The following is a 17,071-nucleotide window of genomic DNA, read 5'->3' as shown; positions in this document are numbered from 1 at the left end:
TGTAATATATTTCTACTCAAAATAATCCCCGCCCCCCCCCGCCCTCCCTATTTTTTTTCCCCCCTAAGAATAGAAGGAAGGTGCCATTATTGTTTTGCTTCAGAAGCCAGTCCCTACTATCAGAGAAGACCTGGCACAGCCACACACACATACATAAAAGTGTTCAGGTGCAGTATCATACAGATCAGATACAAAAAAAAAACCAAACCCCATAGTGTATAATACTTTTGACAGCTTTTCAACATATTCACATACAGTAATCTCCGACTACCTGTAACTGAAGTGGCCATAAATCCTGAAGAACCTCGTCTAAAAAAATGGAGTAACTCCTCAATAGGCTGTATCTCTTCTAAAAATACCCGTATTTTACACTACTATACAAGGTATCTGCTTGCAAACACAGAAGTAGCCATAAATAAAACTTTATTCTTTCATTTCATTTACAAGCTACCAAGTACCATGTATTTACACAGCACTGGACACTTAAAAGTAGTTTGCAGTCACAAAATGATCCAGGCAGCTGTTGAGAAAGTAGAGGATCTTAAGAGAAAAGCAAAGTAATACTGTAACAGAGAAGTGGCCAAAAAAAAAAAGCAGTTTTGCCATAATGATCGATCAGACTTGCATGTTGCATCGATTCGGGTGGAAACGACTGAGCGCCATGCGATTCTCAGCTGTGTTTGCAGTCTGGCTAAGGTTGGGACAAGTCATTTCTCTCTTTTTGCAGTTATTGAAATGAAAAAAAAAAAAGAAAAGAAAAAAAAAAGTTAAAAACTATAGCAGCAACAAGCAAACCCTGTGACAGGAAGGCAAGGTTTAAGAACTAAAAAAGTTTATACAATGTGCTCAGGAAGGTTGCAGAATTTATCTTCCGTCGGCTGGAGTTCGACTGAGAGACAACATGATTCGGGCGTATCTTTCACACAGTTCATGTGTGGAGTAGGAGGGTAACTTTGGCGGGTCATTGAAACCTTTGATCTCTGTAGAACAATCTAGCAGTTTTGGCAGGAAATCTGTCAGCTTTTCTTGCAAGTTAGCTGCAAATAAAACAAGAAAAAAAACCAAACATAAGCACTTAGAATAGAATAGAATGGAATTAAGCAGGTTGGAAAAGACCTTCGAGATCATCCGAGTCCAACCTATCACCCAACACCATCTGATCAACTAAACCATGGCACCCAAGTGCCTTATCCAGTCCCTTTTTAAACACTTCCAGTGATGGTGACTCCACCACCTCCCTGGGCAGCCTATACCAATGGCTAATCACACTTTCTATGAAGAACTTATTCCTAACATTCAGCCTAAACCTCCCCTGGTGCAGCTTGAGACTGTGTCCTCTTGTTCTGGTGCTGGTTGCCTGGGAGAAGAGACCAACCCCCACCTGGCTACAACCTCCCTTCAGGTAGTTGTAGACAGCAATAAGGTCTCCTCTGAGCCTCCTCTTCTCTAGGCTAAGCAACCCCAGCTCCCTCAGCCTCTCCTCACAGGGCTGTGCTCCAAACCCCTCACCAGCCTTGTTGCCCTTCTCTGGACACGCTCCAGCAACTCAACATCTTTCCTAAACTGAGGGGCCCAGAACTGGACACAAGACTCAAGGTGTGGCCTTGTGTCTGCATGAGCAAGTTTGCCTTTTTCTGTCCAGCACTGCCTTTGTTTTTTTAATTTCTAATTGAGGGGTGGGAAGAGGAGGAAGTTTCTCTGGGAACAATCCACTTTCTTCGGGTCTGCCAGCAAGAGCTAGGGTATACCAATTACTTGTAAGATGTTAATACAAATGCCCCTTCAGGTGGTGTAATAACACAAACATTTTTCCATCTGGAAAGCATGTTCCCTTTAAGGCTTAACCCCCCAGTGCAACACAGGGAAAAGCTCTTTATTTAAATGTGCATGAGAATGTTCAGAAGTCAGGGCAACTCAAAAGACACCAGGCAAGGCACAAAAGATGTAAGACTGAGTTCAAGGCACTGAAAACACCACAGCTATAGGAAAGGTCTGCAAGGGCCTTTTACCTTAATGAATAAATGACTTACGTTCCATTTCTTGTCCAAGATAGGAACACCAACGGTTTCTCATATCTTCCACAGCGACAATATCTTTTTCTTCCATTTCATCCACCAGCAGCAATGGCAAACACGGGACAATAAGCTCATTCATAATGATCAGGCCATTATTTACTTCCTGATCATCTCCTGATTCAAACAGTGCTGCAGCATGTTCATTTAGTTTCTTCATGAACCACCACAAGAAAGGAAAACCTTTAAGTACACAGCATTTCACATTCCACCATGCATCAGTTTCTCTTTGTTTTAAAGCACAGACTTACTACAAAGCTACTTAGTAATTTGCATTAGCCACATTTGCACTTTAACATTTCCATCAGTGATCCATACACTCTAGCAAACCATTTGGACTTGTGCTACCCCTCAAGACACTTCATGTGATACCTGCCAACTCAACCTTTGTAGCTCTCCTCTTCTGCTTTTTAATGACTGAGGTCCTGTCATCTGCTTTAGTTTTCTCACTGTTGCTAAGTGACATAATCAAGGAAAAACTTCCTTTCTTTCCTGATGATGCCTTTTCCAGCATTTGTTTCCCCCCCAAACTGTGGCAACAGGGTGAGTCTGATCACCAGACTGACTTGTTCCTACCTGGCCCAGAAATTATGGACATGAACACAGTATTTAAAATAATACAGATAATTGATTATTCCAAAAAACTGGAATAATGCTTTGCCTCTCAGTTTTTGCCCTTTTCTTCTTTTCCTTACACAATTCTAAGTATGAACTTGAGAAATGAAAGGAGTTTTTTGCTGGTTGTGGCACTGTTTTATATAGCGACAACACTTAGAATAGAATAGAATGGAATATAATAGAATTAACCAGGTTGGAAAAGACCTTTGAGATCATCGAGTCCAACCTATCACCCAACACTATCTAATCAACTAAACCATGGCATCAAATGCCCCATCCAGTCCCTTTTTAAACACCTCCAGTGATGGTGATTCCACCACCTCCCTGGGCAGCACATTGCAATGGCTAACAGCTCTCTCTATGAAGAATTTCTTCCTAACATCCAGCCTAAACCTCCCCAGCACAACTTGAGACTGTGTCCTCTTGCTCTGTCACAGGTTGCCTGGGATAAGAGACCAACCCCCACCTGGCTACAACCTCCCTTCAGGTAGCTGTAGACAGCAAGAAGGTCTCCCCTGAGCCTCCTCTTCTCCAGGTTAAGTAACCCCAGCTCCCTCAGCCTCTCCTCACAGGGCTGTGCTCCAAACCCCTACCCAGCTTTGTTGCCCTTCTCTGGACACCTTCCAGCAACTCAACATCTTTCCTAAATGGAGAGGCCCAGAACTGGATGCAGGACTCAAGGTGTGGCCTAACCAGTGCAGTGTACAGGGGCAGAACAACTTCCCTGCTCCTGCTGGCCACACCATGCCTGATACAGGCCAGGATGCCATTGGCCTTCTTGGCCACCTGGGCACACTGCTGCCTCATGTTCAGCTTGCTATCGACCAGTACCCCCAGGTCCCTTTCTGCCTGGCTGCTCTCCAGCCACTCTGACCCCAGCCTGTACCACTGCATGGGGTTATTGTAGCCAATGTGTAAAACCTGGCACTTAGATGTGTTCAATCTCATGCCCTTGGACTCTGCCCATCTGTCCAGCCTGGCAAGGTCCCTCTGCAGAGCTATCCTATCCTGTAACTTATGAACGCCTGCCCCCAGCTTGGTACCATCTGCAAACTTACTGATGATGGACTCAATCCCCTCATCCAGATTATTGATAAAGATATTACTTACTAATTTACTACTACTTACTAATTTGGTTAAAGCTATGCAGCAAGTTCAACTTTTGGAAACATACTTCACCCTTCACTTACTAGCAAACATTCTCGTCTGTAGTGAGATATCAGCTCTTCATCGTGCCCCCTGTATGGGCCTTTGGACAAGAGTTCTTTGTTATTCTGGTAAGCATAGATTAGGTAGAGCAAGGCTTCCATATAGCTGAAGTAAAGAAATAAAAGCATTAGATTGCAACACCCAGGTACCACCTGTTTCAAGGTTAACTACTGCCCTCTCCAAAGGATAGGTACTTACTGCTTTGACTGTAAGTCCATTCCTCCCCACCAATCCCTTCAAAATGTTTGGGGGTTTTGGTTGGTTGGTTTGGGTGGTTTTGTTGTTGGCTTTTTCTTTTTATCTGTTCTAGCACATCAGTTTGTCTTTGATGCACATTGGAATAATTTCTTTTATTATCAGGTGAGATCACTTCCACATGGAGTCTGATCCAAAGCTCACTGAATGGGTATCACCTCGCTCACTCCAAAAGAGCTTTGGATTAGCCTTGGGTATGTATTTTTATTCTCTGACTTAGAGAAACATAGTTATGACAGACAGCCACTGAAAGCAGCTACCCTAAACCCAGTTAGAAATCTCATTGTTATTTAAGCTAATAAATAAACAAACAAATAAATAAAAATCTAGGAAGAGAGGTTTCCTAATGGAGTAGTTAGAGGAACAGTGCACTCACTGATTACAAATGACTACAGGAAGTCATTGTTAAAGTTTAAACTACCAAAACCAAACCATCAAGCTGCTAAAAACTGCATGAGCACACAGAAAGCACATCTTAAAAATAAATGTCAGAATATTCCAAAGCAGACAAACTCAAGCCTTAACAGACAACATAAAAAGATGGGAGAAGGCTACTTGAAATAGCAATGGTTCCTTAAAGCTTTACCTTCTAATAGTCCTGTTTAGAACAAGATGAACCCCAACACCGCAATTCAGAATCTACCATGAAGCTGTTTCTTCCACCATGAAATCTACTCATAGCTTCTTGCAATCCTAAATACTTGTTGCTTATGGAAATTTAAGTACAGTCATTGTTGTCCAATTTTTTTGGTCTCAAAATCCAAAGCTATGCTTTTATGAAAAGTAATGCTCCTCCAAAGCACATTTCTTCTACCCATGAAAAACCTTTGCACTACTGACCACCAACACAAACAACCAGCTATTTAAAATCATTATTGTACATCCAAGCTCAGAGTCCTTATATATCTCAAGTGTCTGCAGAGTAAAGCTACAGTGTAAATTAGCTAACAGATTCTGTCTTCTCACACCTTAAGTGTATATAAGCTCCAGCCTAGGAAGCCTAAGCCTAAAATCACTGATGCTGCTCACAGAATTATGGAGCTTACTAGGTATACACTTTGGAAAAGATGCAGAAAGCATGGAATGCCTCAATTTTAGCACTGCTTTGAAAGAGGCATTTCAGTCAAAAGTAAAAAACTCTGCTGGGTTTCCAAGAAACTTTGAAGTAACTGTTAAGTTCTACAGTGCGTTCACTTTCCAGTTGCCACCACAAGAGTGAGCTGCAGGTAAAATTCTTGCTGAGGTTCATTAGCTCCCTGTGTTCATCTTACCCTTTGCAGGTTCCTACTCTATGGTACAGTCAGAGGAAATATGCTTGCAAAACCTTTTAATTCTCCGTCTGCAGCGAGTCACAGAATCACAGAATGCTAGGAGTTGGAAAGGACCTCCAGAGATCATCAAGTCTGGTCCCCCTGACAAAGGAGGATCACCTAGGGCAGGCCACACAAACACATCCAGGCAGGTTTTGAAAGTCTCCAGAGAAGGAAACTTCACAACCTCTCCGGGCAGCCTGTTCCAGTGCTCTGTAACCCTCACTGTAAGGAAGTGTCTCCTCATGTTCTAGCTTGTACCCATTGTTTCTATCACTGAGCACCACTGAAAGAAGACTGGCACCTTCATCTTGACACCCATGGCTCAGATATTTATAGATGTTAAGATCTCTTCTCAGCCTTCTCAAGACTAAACCATCACAGTTCTGTCTTCATAGGAGATATGTTCAAGAAAAAAGAAAGAGGGCCTTGCCAACCACCACAAGGGACTATGAGTGAACACTGAAAGTAGGCATGAAAAAGATAAACCAACCTGCTTCTTTAATGTTAATTCTGTGTCTGTTCAACACAATGCAATTACTTAAGGAAATCAGAGACCACCTGGATAAAGGCTGAGTTTTGGCTATAGGGGTCTAAAATCAAGACTAAAACTAAGAAAAGTTAACCAAGTGAAGGAGATAGTTTCTTTTAAAAGCCTCAAACCCATCCTGCTAATGAAGGTCATATTTCAATCATGAAAGTCTATGTTTTCACAAATGTTTTTGAAGCTACCTTTTTATGATTTCTGTGTTATAAGGGAATTGGAAGAGTATCATAACTTAGTCTCATTTTCAGAATAAGGGTACTGCCCTCAGGAGCATACAAGATGTTAAACTCAATAATTAGCTCAGCCTTTTGGGAACATGCAGCTGAAACATGGGTGCATAATTGCAGTAGATGCCTTAGGAGCAGGTCATCCCAGATCCCCAACTCAAAGCACTCTAGTCTTGACTGTCATTGTATTAAGTACCTCTAGAACCATTTATGAAACTGCTTTTCTTGCCAACTGGAGCAAATGCTATACTTCCTTAGGTGTCAGACAAGTCTAAACATACTGTAATTTTTACTTCTGACCAGTTAAGTCTGGTCATTATAAGCTTGTTTCCTGAATTAAAGGTATATCTGGTAACAAATGACTCACTCTAACTCTGCAAACTAATGGAAAACTACACCAAAAATGCTATTCAGTACAGAAGAGACACCTGTGCTTCCTTCCCTTCTCTCCCCTGGCATCATCAGAATAGATTATAAGAGATGGACTAGTGAAAAAAAGTCCATGACATTTTTGCCTCCTAAATGGATTGAACAATGCCAGAGTGTTTCTTTTGCAAAGAAGCCAGCTAATCTTCTGACCAACATTTGCACATAAGCTGGTTAAGCCTATGTACATACTGACCAAGTGGTATACTGCAATTTAGAGTATTGATGAATGCACTATTTGTTACATGGTAGCAACCAGAAGACAAACCAAGACTATGGGCTCATTGTGTTAGCTGTTATACAAAAGACACAGCTTGTCACAAAGACAAGGCAGCGCCTTCTACAATCAATTTTCATATTTTATTTGGGGCCTTTGTTTTGTGGAACCATACAGAAAAAGAGAGAGAAATAAGAAGCAATTTACTACACAACATACAGACATTACAAGAGTAAAATTGATTCCCACTATAATTTCCTTCCTTAGTTATACAGGAAAAAGCAGGGATTGACCACATAACTGTTTTCACAATCCAGAATTTGTATCATTTGATACAAAAAGCTTCATTTTCACACCACACATGTCAGCCACTGGATAGTCTGCAGCTAATTATTTCATTCCTTTGTCTGGGAATGGGAGGAAAAGGTAATTTGGAACAGCTCTGTTTCAAAGACTCATCTACAGGATGTTTAGAGGCACTGATACTGTAATCACCACCCTTGATGCACATGCAAATTTGAGGGAGAAAATAAAAGTAGCTGTAATGCATTCAGTACCTAAAAGTCACCAATTTTATACAGCCACAATTCCTGATAGTTGAAAAAGAGAAGAGAATGAATCACCACTGCCTCGTGGAGCTAAGAAGAATCAGTTATGCCTATGGTAATTAGGCATAATAAGTTTTCCTCAAACATGTTCTTTTCTTTCCTGACCTTTAAAGCCCATCACAGGTGAAACTGGCTCTGACAAACACAGAAGGCAAAACTTTGCTCCTGTATGAGACCCAATTAAAACCAGTCAAGATGGGGGCATGACTAATGGCAATTGCTGATGAAAGCAACTAAGTATATGTGCACTTACGGTGGCAGAGAGGAAAGATTTTTATGGCTGAGGGGAGACCCAGAGCACTTATGATTGGGAAAGGTAGAGGAACATGCGTGCATGTGGACAGTGCTCTGAGAAGAGTCCATGGCTTGGTAGGAGATTGGAAGTGGAGATTAATAGGAAGTTGAGGGGAAACTTGAAGGTAGATGCAAGACTGAAAACATTAATGGACTGAATAAATATTTAACTAAAATTAAGAACACAGTAAACAATTCTTAATTTAAAACCCAGCCTTACTTATCAATATTACATTTTGCCTTCCAATCACTCCACTACATTTGAGGTCTACACTACCACTTACCTCTTTTTTTGGAAAAACTCCAATCCTACCATGAGAAACATGGTTGTTTCCCTGAAATTTTTATAGTCTTGATGCCATCTCTGCATATAAGAAAGGGTACACAATGTAATTCACAAACATGAAACACAATCCTAATCTTTTTATTAATTATTAATACTTTTACACACTTAGTGCTGAGTGCTCCTAAGTGTCCTAAGTGTTAAGGATCCCTAGTAAGCTTGCATGTGGATAAACTCCACATGAATCCACCCTCCCTCAATATAAAGTACTAAATCATTTCTAGATGAGATTATTTTAACAGACTATTACCATTTGAAAGGGACACAAAGCATCTTCAGAGAACCACAGCCAAAATTGTTTAAGATCTTTGTCTTCTCAGAAATAGTTGAGAAGCTAATAGCCTTTTTCTTCTTTCCAACGTTACACTCAGCTATTGACTCAGGAAGTGTTAGAAAGCTTTTTCATACACTAAATGTTAAGCTTACCTTTCAGTATAAGAATGACATAGGAGAAGCCTGAATTCTTTATGTGCAAAGGAACAACTCAAATGCAAATCAGACTGTAGAGATGTCTGTACTGGAGCAGCAGATTTATCTTACTGCATCACCATTTATACAAAGCAGCTACTGGTACACTTTTTAGGTAAATGCTCCAAGTGAGAAGGGTGCTTTTACTGCAGGGGATTAGTACCCAAATTTCAATTGCTCATTAAAGATAAAATAGAGGACAGCACACTGTAATACATAGCCTCTTACAGATTGAGCACATAGAGTACTAGAAGTGCCTGGGAAAATCCCAGGTAGACCTTTGCTTCAAAATCTGTTCCCATCCCACGCTATGTCTTCCTAAGAGGTTTATCCAGTCCCTGCAAAGGCTTCTTCAAGCATTTACAGCTGAAACTCACTACATAGGACAAACACTGACAATCTTTAGTGAAACCAACCAACCATCTAGCTCAGGAGCTACAAAAGTGGCATACATCTGCAGGGGAATAGAAGACACCTCCCCTCCCCCACTCTTAAAACTAAGGCCAGAAATATTTATTCTACCTGTGCAATGCCATTCATAGAATGGTAAAATACTGAGCCTTGCACAGCTTTGCACCAGAAACCCCACTATGCAAGGCCTTTCCCTCACAGATTAGGGAGGACACACTGTAACGTGGTAACATCTACCGCAGGTCTTGAATCAGGTAATAAGAAATGACAAGTCATATTTTTCAGTGGGTTTGTTGAAAGAAAGATTATTCCCAAAGTCCTCCTGAAAAAGGTGTTTGGACCTAATAGGTATTAAGTGGTGCACTGCAATGTGGCTAGGGCATAAATATTCACTGTAGAAAGGCCTTAATGAACAGTATTAAGCATAACTTGAATCAATGCTAAACCAGCTACAGACTCAACTTTAAAAAGGAGATTAATTATTTTGACAAATACTAGTGATAATTATTTAATGTCTAAGATTAGCTCTTCCCCCCCCCCCCCCCCCCCCCCCCCCCCCCCCCCCTTTCCTAGTTTTTCCTATATAGGGGAGGAAAAATAAAGTGCATAAACTAGTTATGTATGATTTTGGTAAACAACAAAATCTGGTGCAGTAAGTGAGTAAGAGTGGCTGCAAAGATAGCTGGAGGAAAAGCAGAAAATATGCCTGTGACCCAGTCTTCCAGATGCGTAAGGCTGGGCTTAGACCACACTCATTCCTTCACTGTTAGCTGTTTTAGACAGAGAATGCCAGTTGGCTTATATGGCAATAAGATAGGGAACACTGCTAGAGACATTGAGACATGTTAAGCAGTATGTAGAGACCCAAACTTCACATTTATTTATAGCTCAGGTCACTGGAATTACAGATGTGGGGAAAAAAAGCAGCTTTAGATCAACTGACCAGAGCAGCTTTTCTACAAGTAAATTGTCCTTCAGCAACCAGTTTTAACTTCTCGGTGTAAGGCAAGAACAAATTTGAAAGGACAAAATTTATCTTACTGATAACTGTTTCACATTATAATTTCATTTAAAGCATAAAAGGTACTGACCTCATATTCCTCCATGTTTACTTCATCTGGCTTTATCATTTCAAGTTTAGCTTGAGCAACCTTCATGATGTTACGGCACCTTACAAAAAGCAACAAGGAATCGTGGAATACTATTAGAAAATCACAAAGGTGACACAAAGCAGCCTCAAGCAGTATAAGCTACAGCCTTATGCAAAACAGTATCAAAATGCTGTGGAAAATATGCTTTTCATTACAATCAGTAGGAAAGGGCATATTTTTGAAGTACATGTGATGGAGCACTCTGCTATTAAAGAATTACTTCTTGGTTTATCTTGCTAAATTGCCACATGACTCAGCCTTAAAGTTCAGATGGCTTGAGATTCCCCACTATTTACTTTGCAAAAGAAACATGAGAGGTTTATTCACTACACAGAAATCAGACTAATGTTCTCTACTTTTCTATGTATGTATTTATATGCATAAGTAAATATATGGATTATTGATTGGAAAAGAGACGCTGTCTTGCTTTCAATTAAGTTACCCATCTAGCTTGCAAGTCTATGCTGTCTGCTGCTGACTTTCAGGGTGGTGAAGAAATGAAAATTACACAGCCTTACACAGGGTTTTGAACAAAGATGCAGAAATCAATGTGGGATGGGATGGGATGGGATGGGATGGGATGGGATGGGATGGGATGGGATGGAATGGGATGGAATGGAATGGAATGGAATGGAAAGGAAAGGAAAGGAAAGGGATGGAATGGAATGGAATGGAATGGAATGGAATGGAATGGAATGGAATGGAATGGAATGGCATGGAAATGGAATGGCATGGCATGGCATGGCATGGCATGGCATGGCATGGCATGGCATGGCATGGCATGGAATGAACCAGGTTGGAAGAGACCTTTGAGATCATCAAGTCCAACCTACTACCCAACACTATCAAATCAACTAAACCATGGCACCAAGCACCCCATCCAGTCTCTTCCTAAACACCTCCAGTGATGGTGATTTGACCTTGTTTCATGTCAATGGAAATCCAACTTCTTTTTTGTTCTTTTTATAGATATTCTTATAAAGATTATACTTTTTACAAAAGGTACACACAAGCTATTGACTAGAAGGCAAAGCCAAACAAAGATAATAGCCTTCCCTCTATTACATGCACTATCTGAATACATTTGGACATCTCCACACCACAGAGAACGCTCATGAGCGCAATAAAATGAGACAGACAGATCTTTTTACCTTTCATCAAAGCTAAGGTTGTGATCTCCAAACTGCTCCAGTAATGTTCTTTCAATTATCTTCTTTGGTGCTTGATTTTGGATGAAGTAAACAATTGCATGACGCAAGCGGTAGTCACATTCAGGAGGCGGATCTTCCTGGGCTAATTTCAGCAAACGTGTGTATTCCAATTTAATTGCCTAAAGAATTTTAAAAACATGCATTATTCTTTCAGGCTTTTAATTCCTACATGTCACAGACAGGATAATTCATGTCTCATGGCCTTTTACATAAAAAATGATTATTTGTTTTTAATTACAGTTTGATGCTCCACCCTTCTGACCACCCAACAAAAGCACACTCTCCTCCCCCTCCAGACAAATGGTAAAGTTGTTGCTGTGTCTCCCTAACTAAGCCTGCCAAAATCCCAGGTACACCTTTGTTTCAAAATCTCTTCCCATCCTATGCTACATCTTCCTAAGAGGTTTATCCAGTCCCTGGAAAGGCTTCTTCAAGCATTTACAGCTGAAAATCAGTGTAAGATTTGAGACGCTTTAAAGAATCTTCTAACATTTTGTGAGTTAAAAATTGCACCTCTAATACACAGTTAAAATGCAACCATATGAATAAATGAAAGTCTACAGAAATTTTACTGAGTGTATATGATTTTGGAGACACTAAAAGGGGAACAGAAAGCATCTTTCAACAAAAATCAAATTGCAGGATTCCTAAAGAACATAATTCTTCATTATGAACAGTATTAGCCTCCTACAGGGCAGGACAAAATTCTCATTGAATATTTTAGAGAGAGTTTAGAGGTCATCAGCAGCATTTACTCTTCCAGCTCTGACAGCACATTAGATTTTTAATGAACATCATCTGTTATGTTCATTACATTTTATTCACTGAAACTAAACAGCAGAAACAAGAGTAACAAGAAAATAATTAGAAAGATTGTGACAAATGTCATTACATTCCATAACTGATCTCTCAAAATAGGGAGGTGATGAGATGGTTTGCTAACACTAGATGTCAGCTAGAAACAAGTGACTTAAGACAGTAGCTTCACAAGAGCAGTGTTTCAATATAAGATATGCACAAAGCTTGGTGCCATGGTTTAGTTGTTTGGGTGGGTTGGATTGGTTGATGGGTTGGACACGATGATCTTGAAGGTCTCTTCCAACCTGGTTTATTCTATGTAATATTCTGTGTAATTCTACATAATATTCTATGTAAAGTAAAGCTCCAAAGCAGACAGAAAAATATTCAGTATTTCAAATCCCTTTGTGTTGAAATACCTGGCAGCAGCAGGTAATGTCTTGACATTTAACTACCAGGAATTTGGCTTCCCATTCTCTACCAACACACATTTTGTTGCAGGAGTAAACACGTGGCTTATTTGTACAGGCTTAAACGCCAAGGATGTGGAGAACTTCAAACCAAGAGAATGGTCTGCCATAACATTTTAAAATACTAACCTTATGCATTACCATTAATAAGAAAGTTTGGGTGAACAGATTATAAATACCTGAAGTCACAGAGAGCTTCTACTATCTTACATTAGAAAACTAACATGAATAACTAAGCAATTAAACCCAGTTTATCAGGGTAGGCCAAAACAAAAACCAATTGCTGTTAGCCATTTCACTTTTCAGAAAGTAAGTAGGGGAAAAAAATCAATACAAATTCTGGGGTTTTTTATATGCATATTTAAACAAAATGGTATAGTACAGATTTGGAAATGCTATGTACAATGGGAAAATAGTGCTATTTCTTTACAGAAAACACAGCAAAATGGGGCAGGAGGAAAAAAAATTAGATGCTTTCATCTTCTTAATGTTATATGAAGCTCTTAAGGATAATATTCTGCAAGAAACTTACTGCTATTTCTAAAGAACAATGATTGGAAAAGGTCATTGATCAAGAAATATCTTAATGGATCTGTATTAGTCACATCTCAAGCCTGACATCTGAAGGGGAAATGAAAGCTTGGCAGTAACAATGTCTCTGTCAAATGTTTCCACCTGGGTTACACAAAAATAAAGACAGCATAGCAAAACCCCCACTATTTCCTGTAAACATGAATTCTACACAAAGCAAGCAGATGAAGAAAACCAGAATAGAATAGTATTAAAAATTATCACAGAAGCTATTACTGTAAGTTTGTAACATGAGATTTCATCCGATGCACTTCAATATATGTTCATATAATATGTTCATACTAATGTATTAATCAAAAAACAAAGCATGCTGCACCTCTTCTACACCACTACAAACATTATTCATCAAGAAACGAGTAAGGCTACCTCTCTACTCTAAGCTCTAGATTAGTATTAGAACATTCTCTCTCCAAGACAAATTGTCCCCCATGAAGTGGCAATGTTTAAACATTCAACGTTTCACCTCAGCTTTGTTTCGGTAGCTCCGAAATGCTGAACGCGTTATTTTGTGCTGCGTTTCTGTTTCAAAATGATCAAAACACCTTTCCTGTTTAAAAAAACAGTAACAACCCAGGACTGAATCTCAAACAAAATCCATGTCACTGAACAGCAGCTATGGCAGATGTTTCTCCATTCGCTGAGGGAGGCAGGGTTAACAGCAACAGCTCTGCCAACGAGTGCCAACAAGGTCATAACCTTCTCTGAGTATCCATTACAAAACCCCATACAAACACACTGAATGACAAACCTGTGAGATTTCTGGTCCCTTTCAAGGGCCTCGGAGAACTTTTGTTGGTAGTGGGGGTTTGTTTATTTTCCTTCTTTGTGGGTTTTTTTTGTTTGTTTGTTGGGGTTTTTCAATTATTTTGACAATTTCTTCGAGTGCAACTAAGCCGCAACAGTTACAACGAAAACAGACTGCTGCTTTGCAAGATTATTCCCCCTCTCCCGATCACATTTCACAGGATTTTACATGACATTAAAGTAATCCTGTTTCTAACACCCTCAAAATTCAGAAGATCACAAGCTAAAAATGCTCAGACATTTGAGGCAACTAACACATTTTAAAATCTGGTATCACTCTGAGGAGAAGAAAAAAAAAAGCCACAAAAAGCCTCATGTCTAAATTCCCTGCAATAAAACTCTGCATAAATAAATAACATTGATATCCATGCAGTTACAGAGAAGAAATTTAGATTCACTAAAACATTTTTAGCAAGCACAAAATCAGAACATGTCTTGGAAGTAAAAAAACAACTGACTGCACACTGATGTCCCAGAGAGAGAAATCTGATGTCCCCAAAGTCTAGTGAACATATGGCTTTTGATACTAGCAGGGGGAAAATAATACATATTCTTATTGATTACACATCTAGGTTTCATGATACATGCTACTATATTTAGAAAGCTACAATGCAGAAAGCTGCTGATATCAAGGTAGTGTACTGTTGAATTAACAGGGAAATCACTGCCTACTTCACAAGGGAAAAATAGAGGACTGGTGTCATAGATGAGTACATATAAATGCTGGAATAGACTTAATATGCATCAAAGGGCAGAGGGAGAAGGGGTATCTATACACAAGAAGTCAGAGGAGAAGTTGAAAATGTTAGTTGTACCTTAAAGAACCCTGCTTCTGGCCCACACCTGTCATAAACATTCCTGGCTTTACCTATAGCCATGATAATACCTTGCATGTTCGGGGTCAGCATGACCTGCCACAAGGGATTGAAGGTAAAAGTTTTGAGTGATTAATAATTTATCGACCAAATTCAATATGCTTATAGTCTCATGCAAGATAAAAAAAGCAACTTAATGCATGCATACATTGAAACAGCACATTTCCATACAAATGTGGTGTGCATATCCTGCAAATCACTCATGGCATGTGTATATGTTTTTGTTGGAACAACATATGATTAAAGGAAGCTTACACCAAGAAAAAAAGAAACAGGAAAAAAAGAAGAATTGATCTGTACAAATACAATTTAAAAGTTACATGGCAAAACTTCCCAGGAAAGGAACACACATCTTTCAGCATTAGTATCCATCTGAAACTGCATATTGAATGAGTGCCACTCATGACCACCCTTAAAAACCCCAAACAAAACAAAGTTTCCAGTAGAAAAATCACCCAGTCACACTTTATACATATTATATATATGGATAGATATATATATACACACACACAGAGCCTGCATTTTATGTATCTTTCTACATCAAAATATAGCACACATTGGAATGTGCTGCCCAGGGAGATGGTGGAGTCACCAGCCCTGGAAGTGTTCAACAGGGGTTTGGACGTGGCACTTGGTGCCATGGTTTAGTAGTCATGAGGTCTTGGGTGACAGGTTGGACTTGATGCTCTTTGAGACCTTTTCCAACCTTATTGATTCTATAATTCTATGATTCTATGAAATGCAATTGGGCTCTGAAACATTAAAAAAACCCACCCAAAATCTTAAAAATCAAACCCAAGACATTTTAATACAAAATCAGACATCAGTCACACATCTTATAGCTGTTCAGATCAGCTACATACAAACGATTTGATACATCTAGGTTACTCAGAAAGGCCTTTCCCCTTTGTTATCTGGGTGCAAAGACAAACACTCCATCACTCTCTCTGCCCAAGGTATAAGCAGCACAGCAACTGGCACAACAAATGATGACGAACCCTAAACTCTCTGGAAAAGTTTGCCACACATAAGAACAATATCAAATGGGGTGGAAAAAAAAGGGGGGGGGGGGGGGGGGGAGAAGGGGGGAAAGAGTGAAAATGCTTACAAAAGGAATGGGGAAATATAGAAGAAAGTTCTCATCTTCTAGAAAGATGATGGCATAGCAACAACCATGGAAAAAAAAAAGGAATAAAAAACCCCCAAACCAAGAACCAAACAACCAACCAAAACACACACACACAAAAAAGTTCAAGTTATAAGGTAAAGCTAAATCCTCATTTCTTTAAAGGAGGAGACTACTTGTCTGTGAGAAGACAAATTCAGTGTGTTGATGTCCATAAAATCTTTTTATACCCCATCCCATACTTTCACTTACAAGCAATGACAATTCCAGGGCAGAATGAGCTGAAATAGCCATTCTCCTAGGGAAGCAAAAGTTCCCCATAGCCCACCAAGAACACAGACACCTGAGAATAAGGGGCTGTATCAACACTAGCCCCAAACAAAATAAACATGGAGTAAGCAGATGTCAAGGCAGGACAATTTGGTGACCTGGTGTGTTGCTTTCTGCTGCTAAAACAGAGCAGTGGAAAATAATGTCTCTCAGGATAACACGGGCCTTTCATCTGTTATCAAGTAGTACCAGGTACAGGCACCACCCTGGGTCTAAATTGGGGAGGAAAAAGAATGTGGGGATTTGTTTTTTTTCTTTAACTTTGAAAGAGCCAGCTCCATATGCCATATCAGTTCCAGGTTTTTTCCATTTATAATTTAATCCTTGAAGTCTGAAAAGGTAAACCTTGGCAAATAAGGGATTGGACTTGAACATTAGCTTTATTGGACTGACAAGGAAGCACAAACATTAAGAACATCACTCATTATCCTGTCTCTTTTTAACCAACGTAGTAGAAGCCAGTCTATCAGCAGCATTTCAAAGGCTGTCTGGCCTAACACAATCATTCAACTTCCACAGCTAAGAAGACAAATATACCTCCAGTGTACATGGTACCATGCAAAGCGTGCCCAATTAAGAGGAGCCAGTGCTTTCCTTTTGTATTTCATTGCAAATTAAAGACATCGTTCAGGTTACGAATTGCTAAGCATTTAGTTCTGCAGAAATCTGTTAGGTGTCACAATGTGCAAACATGCCAAAAACTCTCGTCA

At 39.7% G+C, this 17,071-nt stretch overlaps 1 protein-coding gene across 3 annotated transcripts in view; it reads right to left on the bottom strand.

Moving 5' to 3' along the window:
* Positions 1-406: 406 nt before the first annotated feature.
* USP25 (ubiquitin specific peptidase 25) overlaps positions 407-17,071 on the bottom strand; it is a 96,890-nt gene continuing 80,225 nt past the window's right edge. The window contains exons 20-27 of one of the 3 annotated variants that reach the window (XM_068144444.1): positions 14,846-14,941; positions 11,308-11,486; positions 10,097-10,175; positions 8,068-8,147; positions 3,881-4,004; positions 2,031-2,226; positions 840-1,037; positions 407-717 (exon numbers count right to left, since the gene is read on the bottom strand). In XM_068144444.1, the coding sequence (XP_068000545.1) occupies positions 865-1,037; positions 2,031-2,226; positions 3,881-4,004; positions 8,068-8,147; positions 10,097-10,175; positions 11,308-11,486; positions 14,846-14,941 (927 nt within the window). In that variant the 3' untranslated portion in view covers positions 407-717; positions 840-864. Of the gene's footprint in view, positions 1,038-2,030; positions 2,227-3,880; positions 4,005-8,067; positions 8,148-10,096; positions 10,176-11,307; positions 11,487-14,845; positions 14,942-17,071 lie in introns of all 3 variants that reach the window. The other 2 variants (XM_068144443.1, XM_068144445.1) reach the window with 2 other exon arrangements.

Source organism: Melanerpes formicivorus, unplaced genomic scaffold (genome assembly GCF_026170545.1).
Source record: "Melanerpes formicivorus ecotype bairdi unplaced genomic scaffold, bMelFor1.0.p_v2 SCAF_11, whole genome shotgun sequence".
Taxonomy (NCBI): domain Eukaryota; kingdom Metazoa; phylum Chordata; class Aves; order Piciformes; family Picidae; genus Melanerpes; species Melanerpes formicivorus.
The sequence above is the reverse complement of the archived record's forward strand: the minus strand, read 5'-3'. Positions and strand labels throughout refer to the sequence as shown.